The sequence below is a fragment of the Narcine bancroftii genome, chromosome 3 (genome assembly GCF_036971445.1).
Source record: "Narcine bancroftii isolate sNarBan1 chromosome 3, sNarBan1.hap1, whole genome shotgun sequence".
Lineage (NCBI taxonomy): Eukaryota > Metazoa > Chordata > Chondrichthyes > Torpediniformes > Narcinidae > Narcine > Narcine bancroftii.
In genome coordinates, this window is record NC_091471.1 from 200,723,105 (window position 1) to 200,750,942 (window position 27,838).

At 41.4% G+C, this 27,838-nt stretch overlaps 1 protein-coding gene across 3 annotated transcripts in view; it reads right to left on the minus strand.

The window, feature by feature from the left end:
* naf1 (nuclear assembly factor 1 homolog (S. cerevisiae)) overlaps nt 1–27,838 on the minus strand; it is a 217,569-nt gene that overhangs the window by 71,021 nt on the left and 118,710 nt on the right. For all 3 annotated transcript variants that reach the window (XM_069926274.1, XM_069926272.1, XM_069926273.1), the window contains exons 5-6: nt 20,916–20,998; nt 10,824–10,984 (exon numbers count right to left, since the gene is read on the minus strand). In XM_069926274.1, the coding sequence (XP_069782375.1) occupies nt 10,824–10,984; nt 20,916–20,998 (244 nt within the window). The remainder of the gene's footprint in view (nt 1–10,823; nt 10,985–20,915; nt 20,999–27,838) is intronic.

Below are 27,838 nucleotides of genomic sequence, written 5' to 3' on the forward strand. Positions count from 1 at the left end.
ACAATAATGTACATGTGTTCAGCACAACTCTGCTGTTTTTCTAGACAATGACCCTATTTTTACTCCCTGTATTCTAATTATTCATGAAATGGGAAAAAAAATGGAAATGTAACCTTACATGCATTTATGCTCTTTAATCTAACATATCCATCTTGAGATGTTTTCCTTCTTCAAAGAACGTGGCTTCCCTTCCATCACCATCAACTCCGCCCTTACCTACATCTCCTCCATTTTCCATACATCTGCCCTGGCTCCCTCTGCCCCGAGATGGAACAAGAACAGGATTCCCCACCAGCCTCTGCATCCAACATATTATTCTGCAAAATTTCCATTACCTATGACATGATCCTCCCTCGTCCACTCATTCCTTCCCAATAATCGCCTTCTTCCCCTGTGACTATAGGAAGTGCCTCACTTGTGCCCACACCTCCTCCCTCACCATCATTCGGTGCCCCAAGCAGTCCTTCCAAGTGAAGCAACACATCACTTGTGAATCTGCAAGTGTCATCTACTGCATCTGGTGCTTCTGTTGTGTCCTTCTCTACATTGGACTGACTCGACGCAGACTGGGAAATCACTTCGCTGAGCACCTTTGCTCTGTCTGCAACAATGACAGAGATCACCCACTGACCAACCATTTTAATTTTGCGCTCCACTCCCGTGCCTCATCCAGCTTGGAGAATTTTTCTTTTTTTTGAGGATCGTGGTGATTGTCAAGTGCGACGTGCCTAAATTGAGAGCAAAAGCATTCACTGTTTATTCACCTTTGTGTTGTTTAATAACCTTTTGTTTCACTTCCAAATCAACATTACTTCTTTGCCTCTTCCTGCTGCTGTCACTAGCACCGATTTTCCTGCTTTTTGGAGCCATGATAGATAGAAAGTAAGTATCGTACCTACACACGTAAGCTTTTGTATACAAAAGACATGAGATATACATGATGCATGCGGAAAGGCGGTACTTTCATCTGGTTCTCCAATTGGGATTTCTGAACTCTATTATAACCTTATAGGTCCACGGACAATGGATGTATATGCGGTCAGACGTTGCCTGAATGGACATTGAATGGCACATAGCTATACTCTGTTTGACGTGCTGAGTTCCTCAATCACTGTGTCTGTAGACTTTCGTGTTTCAAGTCCATCTTGATTTTTAAATTCAAAGTAAAACTCTTCTCATCAAGCTTCAATGTGTCTCCACCCCACCCTCAATTTTCTCCCTTATGTTTACCAAGCTTTCCCTTAAGCACGTGAATTACCCTGTGGAGGAAAGTTCCATGTATTTTTTAGATGTACTACATGAAACTGCATAGATTGCACAATGCAGAAATGGGTCAATTGCTTCAAATGGTCCACTGAAATAACCAGACTTTGTGTAGTTATGATCAACCAGCCACACAAAATATATAATTAAGCTGAAAAGAGTTACAAGGACACACTAGAAAGGCTGGGACTTTTCTCCCTAGAGCATCAAAGGGTGAGGGGAGATTAGAAGAAGCATAGAAAATCATGAAGGATATAGCCTTTTTCCATGGTTGGTGAACCCAACACAAAGCATAAAATTAAGGTGAGAGTGGAAAAAATTTGAAAGGAACCTGAAGGGCACCTTCATCTGAGAGAGGACAGGTAGGTCTGTGGAATAAGCTGCCAACAGAAGCAGTAGAGGAGGGGACAATTGTATATTCAATTATTAAAGACATTTGGGACATGGATAAGAAAAGTTTCGAGGGATATGGGCCAAATGCAGGCAAATGGGGCCAGATGAGGTAGACAACATGGTCAGATGGACAAGTTGGGCCAAAGGGCCTGTTGTTTTTTTGTTCTACAATGATACAACTCTGAAAGAATAATTGAAAATCAATAAAGATATAGAACAAATTCAGTCCTACATAAAGTTTCATTGGTAATGCTTGCATGCAAGCTCCCAATTGTAATGGAATTATAGTTTGTGTACAGAGGTACATTTTTACTCGGAACACAGAGAAATACTTGGCATTTCCTGAAAAGTTGAGATAAAGCGTTTTGTGCCTCCTCAACTTTTGAATATAAACATTGAGGCCAAATGAGACAAAAGTTAATGAAATCTAAGCTTGGTGAAGTCAGAGATGATGAAGCATGCATGGAGAAAGAAACAAAATTACAAGAGATTAGAAGCCAAAGTAAATGCTACTTGATAGAGTGCAAAAAGAAATGAAGGTATGTTGACCCCTCATAAATTATTGCTTTAGCTCAATTTGGGTGTTGCAAATGTGTGAAGGATTTGGATGTAGATGAGGTTTACTATAAATTACAAGGAAAAAAGAGCAGGAAGTTATGCAGATCATCTAAAGAAGCTGATATTATTTTCCTTGCAGTAACAATCATACTGTTGAATTTTGATTTGTTGAAACAGGAAGCTGTCGACAATAGCTGTATTCAAAGCCTAGCACTAAAGATAAAAGCATAATGGCCTAGATATTCGGTCATGCATCACTATTTACTTCACTGCTACGCAAATGAAAATGTTCTCCCTCCAGAGTGAAAATTGATAATGACGATTTCCAGGTCACTTGTGGAAATTCAGTCAGGCATTTTTCAAATCATGCATTGCAACAGTATGATGCAAGAGAGGCTTTCAGCTATTGAGATCATACTGGCTCACTCTATATTAAACCAATCAGTCTCATTCTTCTAATATAGGTATCCAACAAATGCATTTGCCTCAACAGTCCATTAATTTTCTTTAGAAATCATTAATTATCTCATCGCCCACAAACCCTGTGGGCAGCAAGCTCCAGGTCATTACCACTCACTGCGTCAAAAAATTCTTGTTCACAATACTCATTATCTCTTGACCAAAACATTAATCCATGATCTTTAACCCAATATATCATCAGCTTTTGTTGTTCTGCCTTAATGTTAACCTGCCATCATCTTTTTCACCTTCATCAACTCTCCCCTCAACTTTCTTTGTTCTAAAGTTAAATCTAATCTTGTACCTTAAATCAATCACCCCGAAACCTTTCTGGAAAATCTCCTCAGCACTTTTTCAAAGACATTCACATCCTTCCTAAAGTACGGTGACCAAATTTGGCATTCAAACCCCAGCTGTAGTCTAACCATTGTTGTATAAAAGTTCAGCAAAATGACTCTATTTATAGTTTCTCGAATACCTTTACATACAAAAGATACAAACCATATATATCCTATGTATTTTGCAAATCATCCTCTTGTGGCGGCCCGCAATTGCGGAGATCAGGCCGACACATCGCGCAGCAGCAGATGCTGACAGAGATTGCTAAAGCGACTCCCAGGACAACGAACCAGCGGGGGTAGAAGCTGGGGCAGCATCAGTCCAACAGCCCTAAAATGGCATTGGTCAAGCTGTCCAGCGAACTCACCAGAAACAGACTGGGGAAGAAGGACATTCATATGCGTGGACGTTCCCACCCGCTATTGTTATTCATATGGATGACTCAGTCAATCAGCAAAAATGGCGGGAACTTAAACAGTATAAAAGCAGCCTTTCCAGCCCTAATAAAGGAGTGAACTTAACCTGCCACACTGTGCTAGTGTGTTTCTTTGTAGCGGTCAGCTACACTCTCACATATCCTGCCATCTTCTTTGATCCATTCACGTGAAACCCTTCCTCCAATACTTAAGTCAGCCATTCTCCAATGGGGCCATACAATTCCACTTGGGGCCACAGAATATTTAAGGGCTATGGATTAAAAATCATAGAATATTTTTTAATGCTTTTTCTGTAGTCAGGAAGAGAGAATTATGGAAGAAACCAACAAAATGACTACTTCACAGGGACTTTGAGCAGAGTCCTATGGGGGCCATAGCCAAAAGAACAGCTGAGAATGGCTCGTTTATCAAATCAGATGCTATTTATTGAAATATAATAAAACAGAAATGTAATGACACAAAATGCCTTTAGTCCACTTTAAGGCAAAGATTCGCTATTTGCATTGCCCAGCACCCATTATAGTCAGAGAAGTAGAAGCAAAAGAGAGTCCCCACAGAGTCACTGAGTGTTTTTGATCACTTATCTTCACATAATCTGCTGCTTAAAGCATTTCAGGGCTCTAGTCTGACACATGTCCAGCAAGAAGAGCAGAGGTCATCAGAGTAAATCAGTTTTTAACAGAGATTCGTATAGCTGCATGGATAGGACAGCCAAATATAGCAAAATGCAATTAGAATGGATAGATATCTCAGTCAATATGGACACAATGGGCCAAAGTGTTCTATTTTTGTGCTGTATGATTCTGTGACAGATTTCAAGTCAAGTTTATTGTCATTTGATTGTACAAGTACAACCCAATGAAACAGCATTCTCCAGTCCTCGTTGCAAACCACACATTCAACCAGATATTACATATATACAGACAATTAATGCATATGCGAGACAAGTATTTCATCTATAAAAATAAATAAATATTTTTTCATGACTATGAGAGTCTCGGATGATCAGTGTGAGTAGTCCCTTTGGTTATTCGACATTCTCACTGACCATGGGAAGAAGCTGCTCTTCAGCCTGGTGGTGCTGGCTCTGATATTCTTCTATCTCTTTCCCTAAGGGAGCAGTTGAAAAATACCGTGTACAGGGTTGAAAAGGTCCTCAATGATTTTGCACGTCCTCTTCAGACAACAATCCCGGTAAGATCACATTGATGGTTGATCTCCATCGACATGATCTATTAACATCGACAAACTCCTTTGATTCTTTCTGTCACCCTTATGGTCCTGTGGTTGACCTATGATCCATTTCTCTGCAGCAACCGAACCACACTGTGATGCAGCCGGCCAGGATGCTCTCGATAGAGTTCCGATAGAATGTTGACATAATGGTGGCCAATAGCCTGCCCGCTTTAGTCTTCTCAGGAAGTTCGGTCAGTGTTGTGCCTTCCTGACAGGTGAAGAGATGTTGAGTGTCCAGGATAAGTCATTAGTTAAGTAAACTCCAAAGAACTTAGTGCTCTCCACACTCTCTTCTACAGAATTGTTGATGTCAAGATTCAATATTCAATTTATTGTCATGTAATAAAAACAATGCAATATTACACAAAATTCGCTTTAGTCTGCCGTAAGGCAGAAATTGCCTGAGCACCTTATACAGTCAGAGAACGAGAAGCAAAAGTGAGTCCCCTCAGTCACTAAATGTCCATGGATTCACCTCTAGTGCTTCTGCAGCCGGACAGAGCCAGTGCAAACCATCAGCAACAAGAGCTCTAGATTGAACCTCTGACATGATCACCATTCAGGACTGTCTCGCATCTCAGATCCAATATCTGGTGTCACTTCAGCTAGTCTTGAGCCAGTCTCTAGCTGTCTGCCGCCTGGTATGAATCCTTTGGCTGCAGTCACCAGCTGCCCATAGCCTGTGTGGATTCCTTGCCTTGAGTCTCCAACAGCCCACCACACATGCTTCATCTACCTTGGTCACTGCCCTGTGGGGTCGTCTCCACTGCTTCTACTTCCCAAATGTGGGGGAGGGAGTTGGTGTTCCCATTTTCTAGTGTCCTGTGCCAGTCCTCTGCTTCCCAAGAGTCTGCAACCCCTTGTGGCTGCTCCCTCTTATAGGTGCTGCCATCTTGGGCACAGACCCTGCATTCACAACATATGTCGTCCCCATTTACAGGCCATTTAAAGTCTGTACAGATCTGATGGCTGTAGGACTGGGTGGATGGACTCTGCAGGAGTGCTGTGTCTCTGCTCCCTGCTCTCTGCGGGTCTGTATCAGCGGTACCATTGGTGTTACAGCAGCTTCGCCATCTTGATGTGTAGTGGAGGGTGGCTATTCCTGGTCCTCCTGAAGTTCACGATCATATCCTTCATCTTGTCCATGTTGAGACTCAGGTTGTTACTCTTGTACCATTTCTTGAGATTTCTCACCTCTTCTCTATAATGCAACTCACATGTTGTTGATAAAGTCAACCACTATTGTGACATCTGCAAACTTGATGACACTGTTTGATCTGGATCTTACGATGAAATTGTAACATGAGGAGGTTGACTACCTGTAAAGTGATATCAGTTATAATGTGTGGTGAACTTGGAGTGATGTGAACCTGACCTGATATTTTGAACAGCCATCATAAAGGATTCCATGGATGAGTAAACAGGAGAACAACATGAAATGCCCTCCAATCCTCCAAAACCTCACCCGTAGCTAAGGACATTTCAAATATTTCTGCCATTTCACAAACGATACTATAGCCTTGTCTCCACTCTGTCTGACCCACTTGGAGAACAAGGTCTCATACGCCAGGCTACTGTTCATTGACTTCAGCTCAGTATTTAATACAATCATTTCCCAGGGGCTGGTGGAGAAGCTGTCCTCACTGCAACTCAACACCCATCTCTGTAACTAGATTCTGGACTTCCTAAAGGAAAGATCATGGCCTGTGAATGTCCATGCTGAGCCCTATCATTGAAAGAGCCAATTTCCAACTGTGACATCCCACCAGTCTGGGATAAGTAGTGGTGAAACACAGGCTTTGCCTGAGAAAATATGGTGTCGAGAAAACCTAACATTCTATGAAGAGTACAATCCATTTAAACCAGTGGTTTTCAAACATTTTCTTTCCACTCACATCCCACCTTAAGTAATCCATGTCCTAGTTGCTGTGATTAGTAAGAGTTTACTTAAAGTGGGATGTAAGTGGAAAGAATATGCTTAAAAACCACTGATTTAAACTTTTGAAAGAGCAGGACAACAAAGGTAAGCAAATCTATTATGCCCTGGTGGAATTACTATCATAAAAGCTTTCAGTTCCCATGACCAACTTCCATAACATTCAAGAGCTTATGAACCTGAGAGGCTAATTACATCCAGAGTGATGGAGATCAATCTTTTGCAACCTTGAATTTATGGACAAGTAAGTACTTATTTGATGCAATTGTAACATTGAGGGGAGTTTGTCTCTAATTAATGATTAAACCGTTCAATTTTGAGGGTTGGTGAAGGGAGTGCTTTTGATGTTGTCTACATAAATTTAAGACAGGCTTTTGACAAAACAGTAAAAGCCCATTGGTGTTGTAAATTGGATCCAAAACCAGCTTTGTATCAGGAAGTATGAGGTCATGGCGGATAGTGTTTAGCTATTCAGAGGGCTCTACAAGGGAAATTCAATGGAGGAGATATACAGTACATGCATTTAGATCGATAGAAGAAAATGTGCATGAACTTGTATTGACAAGGTCTAAATTGTAGTTTTCTTAGTGAAGATCATGTCTCACAAAAAATATGGTTGAGTTTCTTTGAAGATGTGACCAGAAGCATTGACGAGGGTAGAGCTACTGACATTGCGTATATGAATTTCAGCAAAGATGCTCTGGAAGGTTAGATCAAATGGGATCCAAGAGATAGCTGAATGGATAGAAAAATGGCTTCAGAAGAAAGCAGAAGGTGATAGTGGAAGGTTGTTTTGTTTGGACTGGAGGCCTGTGACTAATGGTATGGCTTCAGGGTACATTGGTGGGCCCATTGCTGTGTCATCCATATTAATTATTTAGATGAAAACGCACAAGGAATTATTAGCAAGTTTGCAGGCGATACTAAAGAATTCTACAGATGCTGAAGATGGTCGCCAAAAATTGCAGCAGGATCTTGTTCAATTGGGCACAAGGGCAGAGTAATGGTTGACAGAATTTAATGTAGAAAAATGTGAGGTAGAGCATTTTTGGAAGTATAACATGGGTAGGACTTACACAATTAATGGTAGAGTTCTCGGGTGTATTGTAGAGCCAAGTGATCAAGAAGTACAGGTGCATAGCAACTTGATAGCATCACAGGTAGATAGGGTGGTCAAAAAGGCTTTCAGCACATTGGCCATCATCAGTCAGAGTATTGAGTACAGAAATTGGGAGGCCTTGTTACAGTTGTGTAAGACATTGGTGAGGCCATATTTGGAGTACTGTGTTCAGGTTGTCACCAGGGAATAGGAAAGATGTTATCAAGTTAGAGAAGGCGAAGAGAAAATGTATTAGGAAGTCTCGAGGACTCGCAGGACTGAACTAAAGAGAGAGCTTGAGCAGGCTCAAGGGAAGGAGGATTGGGGTGATCTCAGAGGTGTACAAAGAGAGGAATATATCGGGTGAACGCACAGTCTTTTGCAAAGTTGGGAGAATTAAGAACCAGTGGACATAGGTTTAAGTGGAGTGGGAAGAAAAATTTAATCGGGAGTTGAGGGGAAATGTTTTTTTAAACATAGGGTGGTGGGTATATTGAAAAAGCTGCTGGAGAAGGTAGTTGAGATAGGTACTATTGCAGTATTTAAGAAACATTTGGGCTGATACACCCTAGGAATAGGTTTAGAGGAATATGGGCTAAGCACAGACAGGTAGGACGAGTGTGGATGGGACATTTTGGTTAGTGTGGGCAGACTGGGCTCAAGGGCCCATTTCCACACTGTATGACTATATGATTCAGTATTCAGTCCTTTCCTGCTCATAATAAAAATATATTTTTAAATATACAAGTATGATGACAGAGGATTTCATTGATAACACAAAAATTGACCATATAGTTGACATTAAGGAGGAAAATATAGACTGTAGAAGAATATTATGAAAGAAAAATTAAATTGGCCACTTGGTTCCCAGTGAGACTGAAGATGATTGATGGATTGGCCAATTTGGCAGAAATGTAACAAATAGAATCAATCCAGACATGTGATGTAATGTATTTGGGAAGGTGCAACGATTCAAAAATCTAATATATACTTCTGTTTGTTTGTCTGTTCTCCGTGCAAATCAATATGGAGCACTCTAGAAATCTCCAAGGAGGTTCAGTAAGGGCAACTTTTGACACTGAATGTCATGACCACATTTAAGGTCATATGAAGTTCCAAAGTGTTTTTTGACCAGCTTGTACTGACTTGTATTATTACTGTTTATTATATAGTACAATTCCGACTATCCAAAGATTGGATTCTCCAAAATCCTCATTTATCCAAAAAAAAAGTTAAATTTTGGATAAATGAGGATATCAGAAACAAATAAGAAATCCTCATTTGTCTGAAATTTAACTTTTTTTTTGGATAAATGAGGATTGACCTCGTTTCAGATAACTTGCTCCTCTCTCTCCATTTCTTCTTTAACTTCCTCTATTGAGTTTTCTCTCCAACTGCCTGCTTCTGCCTCCTAGCCTCAAGTGGTCGGAAGAATCCATTGTCCCGACATCATCAAAGAGAGTGGCCTCCTGGGCAAGAGCAGGGCCTTGAGTTCAGTGGCATTTTCTCCCCTCCTATCCTCTTCCCTCCATCACTCCTCGGCACACTGATTCCGAATCCTCCCCTCAGCTTACTTCCCTGGTGTGCTTGTGCGGTAGGCCTAGGAGAGGATTTGAAGTCAGGATTCGGGTACGGTTAGGAAGTCTCACTGATTGGCGGCCACGCTGGGTTAGTTTCAGTGATCGGAGGCTGCCAGCATTTTTTTGGTGAGAATTAAACATTGTTTTAATGCTCAAAAAGCCTTCCCTTGTACTTTGTTGTTGTTTAAACATTGAAACAAGTAATTTACTATTGCTACTGGGGCGTTTAAAAATGACCAGTTCTCCAAAAAAATGTTTATCTGGCATAGGCCCGGTCCCAACCATTTCGACTGATCAGAGTTGTACTGTAATTGTGGTAACATTTGTTGCTGAATGGCATGACCACATTGAATTTAACCTTTATCGCAGTGGTCCTCCACCTTTTTCTTTCCATTCACATACCACTTTAAGTAATCCCTATGCCAGCGGTGCTCTGTGATTAGTAAGGGAAATTGCTTAAGGTAGTATGTGGGTGGAAAGAAAAAATTTGAAAACCACTGTTTTAATCGTACCTAATTGACTCGTTATGTGCACAGTTCCATAACTCCAAAGGAAATGGGCCAATGACAATTTTTCTCAAGCAAAATATTTCAGTAACAATTGGGTCAAGAGCAATGATTCTCAACCTTCCTTGGTGTGTATGAGTGGAAAGAAAAAAGGTTGAAAACTACTGCTTTAAGGTCTTATGAAATTCAAAAGTTTAAAAAAAAGAATTTGCACCAGAGACAGCTCAATTAGTTACAGTACTGTGTGTCAATGTACATTCAGAATAAAAATAAGTGGCCAAACCCAGTTCAAAATGGGACAAAAAATGCGAAGCGACAATGGTAGAAACTCTTCACAAGGAAGCAGAGGAACATCAGTCTCCCCTCACTGTTGATGCTTCTCGACATGCAAGGACCAGGCAGCATGAAACAGAGCAGTAGCGAAACACCTGTCTCAGTGCTCAGGCCTCCAGACAGGCAAGGGGCAGGCAGCGGGAAACAGAACAGCCACACCAGGCCTGCCTCAGTGCTTAGGCCTCCAGATAAGGAGCAGGCAGCAGGAAACTTAGGAACAATGACAAGCCTACCTCAACGCTGATGCTGCCAGGCATTCCATGTTTCAACCATTTAATAAACAACTTAGTGTTTTATTTACCAGGCAATGCCAGGTATCCTGCTAGTACTTAATAAATGCTCATTTGAACAAATGGACAGGAGACAACAAAAGGGTGAGGTCACTAAGATAGCTAAAAAAAGGCATGTGGGATGAGAAACTGCAGACATTGGAATCGTAAACAAACAACAAGCAGCTGCAAGAGTTCAGAGATTTAGGCACCATCCATGGGCAGAAACTGTCAATCAACATTTAGGGCTGGGACCTTTTACTGAATTGTGTCCTTCAGTTTTAAATAATTACCAATGAAACATATTAACACCAAACAAGGCCAAAATATAAATGGGAAAATAAAATTGGTAGAGTAACAGTAGTTCCTTTTTCTAACAAGTTCTTATTTACAAAATGTTTGGTAATTAACTTACCGCTTCAGTTGCTCTGCAAAGATGTACTGTGTGAAATCTTTCACTGTAGGGGCGAAATATAACAATTCGTGCAACTCAATTCCCTTTGCAGCAATATCTTCACGAGAATTAAAGCGCAGAACGTAGAAAGGATGACAAACTGGACCAAACACTTCGAATACCTGTTAATTAAAGAAGATAAATAATACAAGCTTTTTGTTTCCAATTATAGCCACAAGCAGCATCAAGTACAGCTCTGGAATTATGAAGTCTTGTAAGATACCATTCATAGTAATTTTTGAGGTGTTACCTCAATAATACAAGCAGAAATAAATGTGTTTAACTTCAAGATATTTTCTCAACAAGAAAGATAATATCATAACCCACTTCATATTAAACTGATAAAACATTAACATCTCCATTTCCAAAGTATATAGATATGAATTGGGAACTGAAGTTCTCCACTGAGAGATTGCATACACATTATCTGCCTTGCTGCCTTATTTATCAATAATCTATCTCTTCTGTAGAATGCTTTAAAAATTGAATATTGCATTTTTTTTTGGTAGGAATGCATAGGTCGGCACAGTATTGAGGGCGAAAGAGCCTGTACTGTGCTATAGTGTTCTATGCTCAATCATTTTTCTCTCTCTGCGAAATATTTGTAGATACAAGCCAAATTGTCTATTCCTTTCCTTTTAAAACAATTTATCAATTTCTGAAATATTTCTAATAAACCATCTCAGCATGCTTGCAATTCATTACATCCTTCCTTAAATGAGCAGATCAAAGGTGTATGAAGTAAAACACAAAAGTCTGCAGATAGAGTGTGGTCTCAGGTCTGAAACATTGGTAATATTATGGACGCTGCAGGACCAGCTCAATTGCTCTGGCATTTCTATGTTTTGACTTAGATCAAAGCTGTACACTTTAACACCTTTTACACTTGCATCCCACTAAATTGACTGTTCAGTGTCCCGGGATAGGAATGAAGTTTTTGCTGTTCATACTTGACCACTCTTAACTGGGACACTGCACGTGTTTACACTTGCAAGGAGCCATCCCCAGGGGTTCTACCTTCAACCAGTGACATTGTGATGCATTGAGCGATGGGGGACTTGCCTTAAATCCTGACCAATGAATATTTGAAGAAAATTAATCATGCCTAATTATAACATAACTTTATGTACAGCACAGTTTGAGCCCTTCAGCCCCTGTTGTTGTTGTGCCAACCTATACAAATGTTTGTAAAGGACCATGGGAAAGTGCTAGCAATAAATAGCAGTAGCAGACAAAGTTGTTTGCGCTAATCGCATATAATTTATAAAGACCTTGGGGAAAAAGCAATGGCAGACCTGCCCTCCCAGAATTCTGTGCGGTAGAGAAAAGACTGTGCATGGCTGCATGCACGGAGCCCTCATGGAGGGGTTTCTCTGCCGCATGGCTTTCTGGAAAGTCCAACTTTCCCACGCTGTTTAAATATTGTCCGCTATTGCTATTTATTTCCTCTCTCTCTCTCTCTCACGCTGCAACTTTTTCATCACATTCCTGCATTCACACAAAAACTTGGGTCATTTCTGTCCTAGAATGCAATTGCCTGTTCTACACTTGCTTGATTGGAACGCCGGCATCTGTAGGGTCAAGGCAATCTATCCCCAGCAATGAGATTATGTCATTTTATATCGGAGTTATGACAATTTTCATTCCACACTAGCAATATTGTAAGCAAACTAAGGAGCTGATCATAGACTTCCAGAGGACGGGCAGAGCTCACTCCCCAGTCCTCATCAATGATGCTGAAGTGAAAATAGCAGATAGCTTTGTTCCTAGGAGTAAACATTTCTCATGATGAGTCCTGGTCCATGATGCAATGGTGAAGAAACAAGAGGAAATTTAGCTTGCCTCCTGCAACTCTAACAACTTCCACAGATGTGTCATTGAAAGCATTCTATCAAATACATCATTGTGTAATATGGGAACTGCCCCACCCTTAACTTCAAGAAACTACAGAGGATTACAGATACACAACCCTTTATCCGGACTTCTAAAATCTGGAAAGCTTCAAAATTCGGCAAGTGGGGAGAAAGACAGCAGCGCGAGTCGAGCGGGCGAGAGACCGGCAGCACGGGTCAGGCGGGCAAGGTGAGGGGGGAGACCGGCAGCATGAGTCGGGCGGGTGGGGGGGGGGGGGGGGGAGAGACGGCAGTGTGAGTCAGGCGAGTAAGGTGGGGAGAGACAGCAGCACGACTAGAAGGGGGTGGGGGTGGATACAGCAGCACAATTCGGGTGGGCTTAAATATGGCTTTCCGAAATCTTGAAAAATCTGAAATTCAGAACACGCTGTCCCCCAAGGGTTCCAGATAAAGGATTATGTACCTGTATGAACATGGCTCCAGCCATCATAAATACCCTGCCGCTTCCCTCCATTAATAACTCCTGTTGCCTTGGAAAATCAGCGAACACATTGAAAGACTCATCCCACCCTAGCTACACATTCTCCATCCCTGCTAATGCAGAAGATTCACAAGTATGAGATCACATACTACCAGATTCAAGAACAGTTTTCTTCCCTCCATTATCTTCTTGAATGAGCCAAAATTTTGCCCTGTACCAACTGATCATTCTCTGTAATTCAGAACTTTTGTTCTGTCTTACTTGTTGTATTACGTTTACTGACTGACCTGCTCACACTAGAGCCTCTATCACTGCTTTTTTGATAAATGTGACATTAAACTTGAACTGATTATCCTCTGTTATTGTTGCTAATTACAATAATTGCATACTCCCCTTTTGCAAAATTATCTAAAAGGATATACTCTAAGGACATATTCTGTACTCTCTTAAAGCTTTATAGGTGCACCATGGAAAGAATAATTACTGGTTGCTTGGTTGGGTCATTCAAGTGCCAAGGAATACAAAAGGCTGCAGAAGGTAGCACTCATAGACAGGGCTATTAACATAAATATACAGGGTGGCATGGTTAGCACAATGCCTTTACATTGCCAGCGATCGGGACCAGGATTCCAATCCCACGCTGCCTGTAAGTACTTTGCATGTTCTCCCCATGTCTTTATGGGTTTTTTCCATGGGCTCCGGTTTCCTCCCATCGTTCAAAATGTAATTGTCTTTAAATTGGGCAGCATGGACTCGGGCCAAAATGGCCTGTTTCTGAGCTGTATGTCTAATTTTTTTTAAATAAAGGACTCTGGTCACAACCTCTTCTCACTGCTACCTTTCAGAAGAAGGTTTATGTCTGAAAACCAACACCTCTAGGTTCAAGAACTGCTTTTTTCCAACAGCTATTAGACTCTTCAAGATTCAAGAACCCTTAAATATCATGTAGTAATACTTAAAATATAATTATTACAGAAAAACCATCAAATTTTGCCTGACCAAAAGACACACAAAGAGACACCACTAGGATTGCCCAGGACCCTAGCATTAAAAGGTAAGCAAAAGAGAGTCCCTTCAGAGACACTGAATCTCCATGAATTTGCCTTCAGCAGCCCACAGAATGGTTTGAGTCCTTCAGCTACTGAGATCCTCGCTGATCCACTGCCTTGGTCATCTTCCCTGTGGGATTGTCTTCCAGGCCTTTCCTTCCAATTAGGGGGTGTTTCTCCTGCTCTGGTGCCCTGCAGTAGCCGACTGACCCTCTGGAGCAGACAAATCCTCGTGGTCCACTGCCAAGCATGGGCACTGCCATCTTGGGCACAAACCTCTGTGGTTTTCAAGATGTTCAAAAAAAGACATCCTCAGCCCCTTTAGAAGGCATTTAAAACACGCAGGGAGGGGCTCGTCAGCATTACAACCAGACAGCAGGACATTGCGGCGGAGCGCTGTCTTCACTACCCACAATAGCAGCAATGTGTCCACACCAGCGGCATTGCTGCCGTTACAACAGCTGCAGCAATGCGACCATTTTGCTCATGTGACTCATGAACCACTCTTTGTCCTTTTGCTCTGAAAGACCAAAAGGACAGCGTATACTATTGCATGTCCCTTTTCTTTGCACTAGGATTACCGTGAATATTGTCTATTTAATCTATTTATTGACTCTTTTCATTCAATCAAGTTTACTGCCATAGTTGTTTTGTTCGGAATACATGTACTTGTTTAGTTGAAGCAAGTAAGAATTGTGATTCATATGTGCATTCAACAATTATATGACAATTCATTATCATTATATGTTGGATCTTTGTCCATTCATTTAACTTACATGTGTCTCTTTGTACCCTCAAGTCCTCTAATAGAAAAGTACAACATAAGAATAGTTCTATCGGCTCACAGAATGTGCACCAGACAGGATGCAACAGGTGCTTTCACCATAACCCCGGCAGCCCATTACAGACCCCTGCCACTCTCTGTATAAAAAAATTCTTGCCCTGTAGCTATTGTTTGAACTTCCCCCTTCATCTTGTGTGTATCTTTGGCAATAATTGACACCAATATTGGAGAAAGTAAAAACTCCCATTGCAACCCTATTGGTTTTATATCTTTCCATAATCTGTCCATAAAACTGTTCCTCCACCCTCCGGTGGCTATTGTGAGCCATATAGTGTACCCCTATCAAAATGATTGTACCTTTCTTATTTTTAGTCCCTACCCACATTCCCTCTGTGGATGAGCCTGCCAGTATGTCCTGAGTACAGTTGGGAACATCCTCCCTGATTAATGATGCAAACCCTCCCCCTCTTTTACCAGTCTCTCTATCTGATCTAAAGCAGCAAAACTGAGAAATTTTGAGATGCCAGCCTTGTCCCTCATGCAGCCAATTCTCTGTACAGGCCACAATATAATTTAACGACTGGTCCAGGCTCTAAGTTCATTTGCCTTATCATAATCCTTCTTGCATTGAAATAAATCCACTTCAAATTTCAGATTTATTGACAGAAAACATACATGTCAGCACATAGATACCTGAGATTCTTTTTTCTGTGGGTGAGATAGAATTACCAATTATTGGTAGTGCAAAAAAAAACTGTACACAGCATATTCATGTAAACAAATAAAGATCTGTAAACAGATAACGAATGAATGTAAAAAAAAACTGAATGTGAAATACAATGAGAATTAAAAATATTCAATAAAGTGCACAAGAGTCTTTAAATTCATTCCTGATCGAGTTTGTGGTTGAGGAGTCTGATGGTAAAGGGTAGCAGCTGTTCCTGAACCTGGTGCTGTAATCTTGTGACACCTTTACCACTTTCCTGATGGCAGCAGCGAGAACAGTGGCACCTTTACCACTTTTCTGATGGCAACAGCGAGAGCAGAGCACGCACTGGGTGGTGTAGATCCCTGATGATTGCTGCTGCTCTCCGACGGCTGTGTTCCCTGTAGATGTTCTTAATAGTGGGGAGGGTTTTGCCTGTGATATCCTAGGCTGTCCACTATTTTTGGAGGGTTTTATGCTCAGGGGTATCGGTGTCTCCAAACCAGACCATAATCCAGCCAGACAGCACACTTTCCCCCACACATCAGTAGAAATTTGGTAGGGTTTTTGGAGTCATACCCAACAGTCTCACTGATTTAATTAATTAGTTCCTTTCCATGATTTGTTTCAGACTTGCATGCCATAATATCTACCATATCCTCAACTCCTCCCCTTGCTGCCATGGTTCCCACCATCCTGCCGCTCAAAGGGCACTTCATAATGCATATATATATTTTAGACCTGCCTTACAGACATGCTTATAACTCTGTTTTCTCATCTCCACAGTATGCTTCAAACTCCCAAATAAACTAATGGATGTACCAGCCATTCATAAGAAACATCTGTCTCATAGGAAATACTGTTGACTAACAGATAAAACTGACAAATCAGTAAAGAACACTCAAGACAAAAATACTAATACAGTGACAATGGCCAGTCTGAAGAAAGGAACAAGGATAAATCATGGGTAGCCAATGTTTTAATGTTGAATTTAGACATACAGCATGGTAAAAGGCCATTTCGGCCCACGAGGACGTACTGAGGTAAATTGGGTGGCATGGATTCATGCGCCGAAATGGCCTGTTACTGTGCTATATGTCTAAATTAAAAATTAAAATGTTGACCACGCCTTAAATTAAAACTTTAAACATTGATCATAACCAAAAACTGGTATTTATGAAAAGAAATGTTTACAAAATTGATTTAACCAAGAACAAAATACATCAGTGATCATTTCATAGTTAAATTACCATAATCAGTGAACTTGAATAGCTACTTCCTAGAATTGGACATCGTTCTCCGCAGAACATCTTAATCAATTAATTTCAGATAAAGGGTAAGCAACTATTTACTCAATTTCTATAAAATTAACCAACAGCTGCAGGCATATAAAAAACTGAAAATTCTTCTTTTGATCTGTCCCGTGTTCCATTTTAATTACCGTCATGCATTCACTTCAAACAGGTTCAAATACTTGCGGCAGAAGAAGAGTATCTGTGTACTGAACAGTAAATAATATAGTTCACATAAAAAGAGTGATTTGCAGTTCAAAAAATAGAAATAATTTGCATCAGAAACTAACTTCTAAGACATTGTTAGTCTTCAGTCTTCTGTAACTAATCATTCAACCATTAATTCTCAGAATAATTCTAACAGAGAAAATCCCTTGGGTTTAGCACAGAAATCTGCCATTTTCTGAATCAAGTCATGCACCTAGAGGTAATAAATGATAGAACTTATAAATATGCTGACTTTATACTTAACTGATAGCAGAGAGATTCACAATGATTTTTTTTTAAATAGGTTATCTAAGGCATATTCTCTGCCATACAGCCTTAAAGTGCCATAGAAAATATCTAGAACCTAAAATAAAATATTTCATTAGACCTGGCAAAAAATAATAATGCTCACCAAGCTAATAAATCATTAAAAAATATACCTTTCTTTGATATTCCACAGAAACTATTACAAAAAATACACAATCCAGATGGTAAAAGATAAGTAGATCCATTGAGCTTAGCCTCAACCTATCTAAATCAGACTTCCATTCCTTGAGCATGTAACCTCCAGAGTAAAGAACAAGATCATATTGAAAATTTCACACAACAGATCAAGAGGAAAATAAAGTTAGGAAATTCCCCTCCACCTCTCTGAATCATTCTAAATGAATTCCAGAGATCACAGCAATCACTAAAGGTTCATCCAATATTATTCTTGCTTAATATACACTTGTATTAGTCTCCACCCTAAACATGGGCAGATGCATTCCAACTTCTGCAAACACAGTTACATTAGTTACACGTCAACAATTTGTCCCAGAAATTAAACTTCTCCCAGTCAAACTACAAGCATCCACACGGAGACATCCTTATAATTATTTCAATTTATTCCAAAGTCTATTCTTTTTTGGGGCACAGTGAAGAGTCACAAAGCCTATTGTGGAAGCCAAATGTTTAAAATTACAAATCAATTTAGTGGGACATCTTTGAAGCTTATCAGTCACTCCATATTGCTCACACAACTACTCAATGCTCAACGTAGTATTCCATAGAATGTACAAGATAGTCTGTACAAGGAGACTGGGATTCTTTAGATTTTCCACTGAATTATCTTTGCTATTGTGGCAGCAAGTGAACCGGCTCCAGCAGTCACGGGCGAGTCTGTAGCCAGCAGTGACTGGGAGGGTCCTGAATCCGGGCAGACCTCCGCCTGGAAGCCCACATCACTTCCTCCCCGCAAAGCACAGGGGTGGCTGGGAGCAGGTTCTTAAGTGTGTGCTGATTTAAACAGTAAACATTTTCAACTGGACCCTGCTCGACTCAGTGTTGCTTTCACTCGCTGCGATCAAAGCAACTACATTGGTGACCCCGAGAGTCCAATGGCATTTAGACCCAGCATGAACGACTTGGCCCCCCAGAATGCAATTTCCCTTAAATTGCCAATTTTCTGGTCTATGCAATCCCTGGTCTAGTTCACGCAAGCAGAGGCCCAGTTCTAGGTCAGGCCAGGTCAAAGAGATTACCTGGTCAGAGGAGGTGACGGCAGATTTTGAACAATCCAAGAATACATTAGCTCAACCCCCACTACCCTCACTGTGGAGGCCTCCAATGCGGCAGTTGGCGGCGTGCTCAGGCAGTTCATCGAAGACCAGTGGAAGCTGCTCATTTTCTTCAGCCGGCACCTACAACCCCCAGAACTCAAGCACTTTCAACAGGGAGCTGCTGGCCAGTGTCTGGCCGTCCAACACTTCAGTTATTTCCTGGAAGGGAGGGAGTTCACGATCTTCACAGACCACAAGCTCCTCACTTTTATGCTTGTCAAAGTGTCAGACCCGTAGTTAGCCTGTTAACAATGCCACATGTAGTATATCTCGGAGTTTACCACCACAATCAGGCACACCTCCGGAAAGAACAACATGGTGGCCGACAAGCTGTTGTGCACTTCCTTCCAATCAATGTACTCTCTGTCTCTGGGGGTGGATTATGCGGCATTAGCTGAGACGCAATGACTGGACTGCAAGATGCCAGCACACCGAATTGCAGTTTCAGGATTCTGCCTTGAAGGCATACCCTTTTTTGATGTGTCCACCAGGCAACCTCAGCCCATTATTCCAACTGCTTGGAGGTGCCGAATCTTCGACGCTTTACAGGGTCTTCCACCCTTCCATCTGGGCGACCATCCAGCTGATTGCAGATAGGTTCATGTGGCTTGGCCTACACAAGCAGGTTGGGCACTGGGTTAGGACATGCACAGAGTCAAACCTCCAAAATCCAATGGCATGTGAAGGCCCCACTGCAATCCTTCCAGTCAACACACAGGTTTGAACATGTCCATGTGGACATCGTTGGCCCACTACTGGTTTCGAGAGGAGCAAGATACCTGTTCGCCATAGCAGACAGGCTTTCGAGGTGAGTACCAATTGCTGAGATGGCCACAGAGACATGCATCAGAGTCTTGATTATGACCTGTGTGGCACAGTTTGAACTCTCAGCCCACGTCATTCTGGACAGGGTACACAGTTCACATCAGCCTTGAGGTCTACACTGGGACAACTCCTTGGAACCCAGTTCCACCGAACGACTGCTTCAAGTGCCAGTGGAAACATAACAAGCATGAAGTCAGCCCTGATGGCACATCTCCAATGGCCAGACTGGATGGACAAACTTGCCTGGGTGTTGCTTGGCATCTGCACAGCACCTAAGGAGGACCTAACAGCATCATCAGCTGAACTGGTTTACAGTGCCCTGCTCACAGTTCTCAGTGAGTTTTTGCCAGCACCCCGTGGTCAAGGACATACCTACGACAGTCCTAACTAAACTCTGGGAGCGGCTTGGGACACTTGCCCCAGTCCCGACATTCCAAGATGGAACAACACCCTCTTTCATGCCCAAGGACCTACAACAGAGCAAATATATTTTCATTCGCCAAAGCCTGCACAGACCACCCCTGCAGTGACCATATGAAGGACCCTGCAAGGTGTTGCACCATAATGGGACAACCTGCACTCTTGACATCGGAAGTTGTGAAGAGACTTACCATTGACTGTCTCAAGCTAGCGCATCGAGACCTTGAATGCCCAGTTGCGGTGCTAACTCCACGACAACGAGGCTGGCCACCTAAAGTAACTGACAGTGTGCAGGCTGTGGACTCTGCACCTCCTATCGCTGGTTCTGGGTGGGGGGGGTGGTGTTTCATGTGGTGGTTCACCCACGCAGCAAGCGAACTGGCTCCAGCAGTTGCAGGTAAGTTCACAGCTAGAGGTGACTGGGGGGGCTCTGAGCATGGGGCAGAACTCAGCCCGGGAAGCTGACATCACCTCCGTCCCCACGAAGAGTGGGGGGTTGCTGGGAGCAGGTTCTTAAGTGCATGCTGATTCAAACAGAAAACAGTTTCAACCGGACCCCGCTTGACTCAGTGTGTTGCTATCACTTGCTTGTCTACACTATATGGCGTGGTATCTTACTGTCCTCGAAGGCCAGATCTCATCAATAAGCATTGTGCTGCATTTACGTTTATCTCTAAATCTTAGTCTGCAACTAAATTGCGATTTCAGTGTTTCAGAACCTTTCCCCCAGCAAAATACAAAGGTAATATATATTCATAACATAAGAGAATCCAAGAACAGGATCTCTGAATTTTGTGTCTGATCAGTTAGTTTTTAATTGTTTTGGCATAATTACCTGCCCAACTGAGCACCTGTTCTTTCTGAAAAGGAAAGTTTCCTCATTCACAGGTGGAATATCCTTTAGTGATTCAACAATTACTGCAAATAAACAGACAAATGCAGGAGTGACGTTAAAAAATTGCACACAACACAAATTCTAGCTTTCAATGTACTTTGAAACAAAATGTACTTGGAAATTTTAATATACTGTACATCAGATATTTTATTTGAGATTTGAGCAGAAATGTGAAAGGTTAACTATTTTTCTCTCTAATGATCATGCCCAACCTGCTGAGTATTTACAGGAGATTTATTTCCAGCAGCTTTATACTTGAAAGATATACTGCTCCACTTGTAAATCAGTAAATAGCTCAGCAAGGAATCATCTGAACTAGTATATTTAGTCAATCATTCACCAGTAGCAATGTGTTGAGATAGAGTTTTGATTCGAAAAATCAACCGCCCACTGTCCTTCCCATCGCAAACGCTACCTGACCTGCTGAGTTCCTCTGTCAGTTTTTTTGGGTTGGGCAGTGTCATAAGCGCTTTTTTTTAAAAATTCCTTACAATTTAATTGATACATTCTGTTCAGAACACCAATCAAGTTAAGATCAACAAACATAAATCAGTTGTGATGGATTATATTTTATATATGATATGCCTTTAAAAGAGATAGATTGTGGAGGTTTAGTGTGTAGGCCTCTTAACAAACAGATGGTAACACTTCACAAAAAAGATCTCATTTAAAATGGTAGTTTTGCTGAAAGTGAGAGTTTGAGGCACCAAGTGCCTTTGCAAAGACAATTAAAAACTGCTTTGGGAAAGAACTTCAAAAGAAGGTGCAAATGGAACAGAATGTTGATCCGGCAGAGGCTGATAAGATCTTTCAAAGACTGGGTCTGGAGCCTTAGGAGGGGTTCTGGTTTTTCGCAAACACAGAGAGGAAAAAAACATGTGATGAGAGAGCGAGAGAGAGAGAGAGAGAGAGAGAGAAAATACAGAGAGAAAATACAGTTGACCAGTGGCTTTTGTAGGCTACAACATAACAAGTGGCGGCTATTGAAAACCCCATTTTAGAAGACAGGTTGTGAGTTCTGAGTTCAGCCTGTGAAAACCCATGTGGTCCTTACAAGAAGAAATAGCTGGCTAGAGTGTTTCACCTGAAATAAAGAAAACAAATGGAACCTGTGGTGAGCTGGAAGTGGCTGATCAGAGGAAATCAGTTTGTGTATGTCAAACGAGCAACAAATCTCTCTCTGAAACCAACATGAACCAATTAACTTTAAGCATGAAAACTCATAAATGTTAAATTCTGTGTACAGTATAAGAATTACCTGATACCGGTGAACTTGGAGGAGAGAGAAGTGAGATTGGACTGTGAATCAAAGAACTTCCCTGAACATATACACATTACGTACATGTGCACTTAGAATTAGAAGGGAGTTATGTTAGGTTAAGTTAATAGTAATAAGTTAAAGTTTGATCCTGTGTTTATGTTTAAAGAAAATTAAAAGCAACTTATGTTTCAAGTAATCATTTGTCTTGGTGAATTTTTATTGCTGCTGTGTTTTGGGGTCGTCTGGGCTCATAACACAGTAAATGGATTGGATTTCATCAGTAGTGATTCTGATGTCATATCGTTGAAATAACCAAGCCATTGTGAGGGGAGGAAAGTTTAGAGAGACATCAGGGGTAAGTGTGGTTTTTTTTTTTTACACACGGAGTTGTGGGTGCCTGGAAATCCTTGCCAGGGGTGGTGGTGGAGGTTTAAACATTTGGAACATTTAAGAGTCTCAGATAGACACAAAGATGAAAGAATAAGAGGGAAGTAATGTAGGAAGAGTTTAGATCTTTTTTCGTAGGAATATATAGTTCGGCACAACATCAAGGGCTGAAGGGCTTGTACTGTGCAGTAGTGTTCCATATTAATTCCTCATACTTGATGGTAGTTTCAATATTTTAACATATAATTTTTGGGAAAAAAAAATTAAAATTTGATTGCAAGGCAACGTCGTTGCCAGGAATACTTCTGACACAGTCCCAGCGAATGTTGGATTAATTCACCATGTGGCAAAATATCAGGAATTGAGCATCGGGAGTCTCAGCAAATTTTTGATAATTTCCTGTTTCACAATGCCCTTTTTTTTAAACTGTGGCTCGGCAATTATTCTCAATGGACCTGAAAATGTGAATCAGTTGAGGAAGATAACTAAAAATATTTTTTGAGATAAAAAAATAATCTTGCCTAAACCATGAAGGTGCAAAGAAGCCAAGGTTTTTAAGAGTGTTTCTGGGAAAAGCTTAAATGAGAACAAGCTTCACTATTGCAATCTTGGATGGCCTTTCCTGAACCCAACACACTATTGTCATTGTGAAGAAAGCTCCTCGGTGCCTCTATTTCCTCAGGAGTTGAGAAGGTTTGATATGATATCGAAAACCTTGGCAAACTTCTGCAAATGTGTAGTGGAAAGTATGCTGACCGTTAGGTCAAGATTTTATTTTGACATACAGCATGGTAACAGATCATTTCGGCCCATGAGTCAGTGCAGCCCAATTTACACCCCCCGGAACGTTTGAACGGTGGGAGGAAATCGGAGGCCCCAAGAAAACCCACACAGTCACAGGAAGAACGTACGCACTCTTTACAGACTGTGCTGGTTTTGAACCTCGGTCCAGGCTGATTGCTGGCGTAGTAAAGGGGTTGTGCTAACCGCTATGCTAACCCGATGGAACAGCAGACACACAAAGAATACATATGCAAGACAGGGATTCATCTATACAAATAAATAAATAAATGCTATTTCTGAATACATGAGTCTCGGATGATTAGTGTAAGCAATTCCTTTGGTCATTCAGCATTCACAGTGCCCGTGGGAGAAGCTGTTCCTCAGCCTGGTGGTGCTGGATCTGATATTCCTGTATCCTTTCTCCGACGGAGCAGTTGAAAGATGCTCCGTGCAAAGTGGAAGGAGTCATCCATGATTTTGCACACCCTCATCAAACAACAATCCTGGTAATCATGTCCATGGGTTGGGAGGGGTGGTGATCTCCAATGATCCTCTCTGCCTATCTTGATGTCCTGCAGATTGATCGCCAATCCATATCTCTGCTGCAACGTACCCCACTGTGATGCAGCCGCCCAAGATGCTCCTGATAGAGCTCCTATAGAAGGATGACATAATGGTGGCTGGTAGCCTTGCTGACTTCAGTCTTCTCAGGAAGAGCAGTCGCTGAGGTTTCCTTCCGGACAAGAAAGGATATATGTGTCCATGATAGGTCACTAGTTAAGTGAACTCCAAGGAACTTGGTTCTCCCTACTCTCTTGACTACAGATTTGATGATGTGCAGCAGAGGGTGGTGGTTCCTGAAGCTCCAACAGTGTCAACGAGTTTGCAGATACCAACTACTGTTGCATCATTTGCAAACTCGTTGACACTGCTGGAGTTGGATCTGGTGACACAGTCACGGGTCAGTAGCATGAACAGGAGCAGGCTAAACAGACAGCCCTGAGGTGCACCAGTGTTCAGCTTAATGGTACTCAACATTCTGCTACTGTCTTAACCTGGACAGCAATGGTGCATTCATCAGGTTGCTCTTTGTCGACAACAGTTCGGCATCTAACACCATCATCACCTCAAAACTAACCAGCAAACTCCAAGACCTCCAACACCCCACTGTGTAATTGGATCCTGGATTTCCTCATCTCCAGACCACAATCTGTGAGGATTGGTAAGAACATCTCCTCCACAATCTTCCTTCTGTATTGGAGCACCACATAGCCCTCTGCTCTACTCTACACCTATGACTGTGTGGTTTGACGTAACAATAATACAATCTACATATTTGCTGACAATGCCACAGTAGTGGGTTGTATAAGGAACGATGTTGAGTCAGCATAGAGTTGGGAGGTTGAAAACTTGGTTGAATGGTGCACCTTTCACTCAAGGTTACCAAACCAAGGAGCTGATTGACGACTTCAGGAAAGAAAAAGCAGAGGGGTACGATCCAGTGATCATTAGGGGAATCAGAGGTGGGGAGGGTGAGCAACATTTAAGTTCTCAGGACTCCCTACCTTTGAGGATCTTTCCTGGACCCAACACACCAATGGCAATCATGAAGAAAGCAAGTTAGCAGCTCTACTTCCTCAGGAGTTTACGGAGGTTTGGTATGATGCCAGAAACCCAGGCAAATTTCTACAGATTTATGGTGGAAATTGTGCTGACCGGCTGCATCACAGTCTGTTGTGTGGCCACCAATACCCCTGAGCATAAGGCCCTCCAAAAGGTAGTAGACACAGCCCAGGACATCACAAGCGAAACACTCCCTACTATCGAGAACATCTACAGAGAACACTGCCGTTGGAGAGCAGCAGCGATCATCAAGGATCCCCACCAACCAGTGCACAATCTTTTCTTGCTGCTGCCATCAGGGAAGAGGTAGAGGTGCCACCACCAGGTTCAGGAACAGCTGCTAACCCTCCACCATCAGACTCCTCAACGACAAACTTGTGCACTTTATTTATTTTTTAAATTCTCTCTGCATTGCACATTCAGCTAGTTTACATTTGTTACCTGTTTATAGTTCTTTATTTGTTTATATGCATCTGTTGTTTAGTTTTTTTTCTTCCCACCACTACCAATTAATGGAAATTATGCCTCACCCTCAGAGAAAAGTATGTACTCTGACAATAAATCTGAAACCTGAATATGATGTAGGTGGTCAGCACACTTTCCACTATACACCTGTAGAGGTTTGCCAAGGTTTTCAATGTCATAACACAAATCTCCGCAAACTCCTGCAGAACAGAGGTGCTGACATGTGACAGTGTGTTGGATTCAAGGAAGGTCATCCAAGATGGTGATAGTGAACAATTGATTCTTCTACTTAAGCTTTTTTCTAGAAACACTACAAAAACTTTGCCTTCTTTGCACCTTCATGGTTTGGACAAGATTATATGTCATTTTTAACCTCAAAAAATATTTTTACTCATCTTCCTCAAGTGATTGCCTTCTATTCACACTTTTGTCTTACGCTTCTTTTTTCGACTTGCTATATAATTTTTTAAAAATCCTGAAATAGCATTTATTATTTGTGATATTTCTCATAGTATCATGAAGAAAAATATAAGACATGGTGGAACCTCTGGAATAATGTACATGTTGAAGCATATTCAATGGAAGCAATGCAGGATTAAATAATCAAAACGAAGTGATGGATCCTGGACAACTCTGTCACTCATCAAAATAAGATCAGAAAGATGAATCATAAGTAATAAGTAAAAACTGCTTGAAAAAGGATCTAAGTGAAAGTTCCCATTAGTCTGTGCACCCTGAAGTAAACTGATTATATGGGTGATGTATAAAAATAAGAAAAAATGTTCCACCATATAGCAGTGATTTATTTTAATGAATATTAATGACAATAAACTATCTTGGAAGCTAGTTGAATGATAATTTAACTCTGAAGGATAGCTATAAACTTTACCAAATGAAATTACAAAGGGGCTTGGGCCAGAAATTGTGTCTCTTTTCTATTGATGCTAAATTGCATGCTTTGTGATACGAATTCACATTGCACTTCACAAATAAAACAAATCATGGAGTATCTGTGAATCACATATTACACTGTATGACTGCAGAACTCTGCAATTTTTAAAAAATGGAAAAGTAGGAACAAGTCAATGTTTTAGGGCTTGGAAAAATGTTGCATTTAATAAATCTGTAATTGATTTCAGAAGTATAAATTCACATTTAAAATTATGTGTAAGCGTTTGTTTCAGATTGGAAAACAAGCTGAAATGAAATACAGTAAAATCCCCATTACGTGGAATTCAATCAACTGGAAACACAAACGACTGGCACAAAAAAGAAATAAATAAATAAATGTCTTTGAAATCGATAAGAATAAACAAATTTTTAATAAAAGTTTAAAATTATGAAGGGTAAATTTTCTCCAAACATATAACCTCTTTGGAGCAAATATTCTGCTCGAGCAGAGCCCAGTCGTACCCTGCTCACAGTAGATATTTGAATAAAATTTTAATAAAGTTGTATTTGAATAACATGGCAGCACCCAGGATGAAGAGCCAGTGGATGCCGCTCGACAGTGGGGTGATTCTCCCTAAGTGTCTCCCTATCACTACCTAGAAAGAGTTTACATCTTTATTAGTATTTGGTATATTAGTAAGGTTTTATCTGTAAACTTAGGGGAGGGGCTTAATTATGATGGCAACAGGTTTACCACAGTGACTAGAACACCACTGTTACACCACCAGCGACCGTGGTTTGAATACAAACTTAAATTTTGTAAGTTACAGGATTTATTTGATTACATAATTAAAGACAACTTATTTTATAGTGAAACCTCGTTGGAACGTGATTCGTTAATCTGCGGAATCGCTTATAACGCGGATGTCTGTGGACCCCAAACTGGTATGGGGCGGGCTGATGACAATCATCCGGCGACCCAACTGCCCACACCTGACAGCCCCCCTCCCCGCTGCCCCTGGCGCGGGACGTCGGGGCAGCCGCCATGGGACTTCAGGGCCACCTCCTGCCCCGACGTCCCGCTGTGGCTGTCCCTGCCATGACGTCCCACTATGGCTGTCCCTGCCCTGACGTCCCGCGCCAGCCACCCCTGCATCTGTTTCGAAACTCGGCTGTAACGTGGTATGAAATCTTGGACCCAAACTATCGCATTCTAATGAGGTTTTACTGTATTTCAAATTATTTTACATTTTGCACTGTGTTTTGTCTTTCCAATGGTGAATTCGTAATGTAGGTGTATTAGTTAGGTGTTGGAAGAGCGAGTCTCAGTCAACCAGATCTGCGATCCCATAGGTGCCAGATATTTACTACAAGTATAAATGATTAAAGGTTGACATATGGCAGTGCAAATTATGGACCTAAGCACCTGGATGTCCATGTACGTGAGTCATTG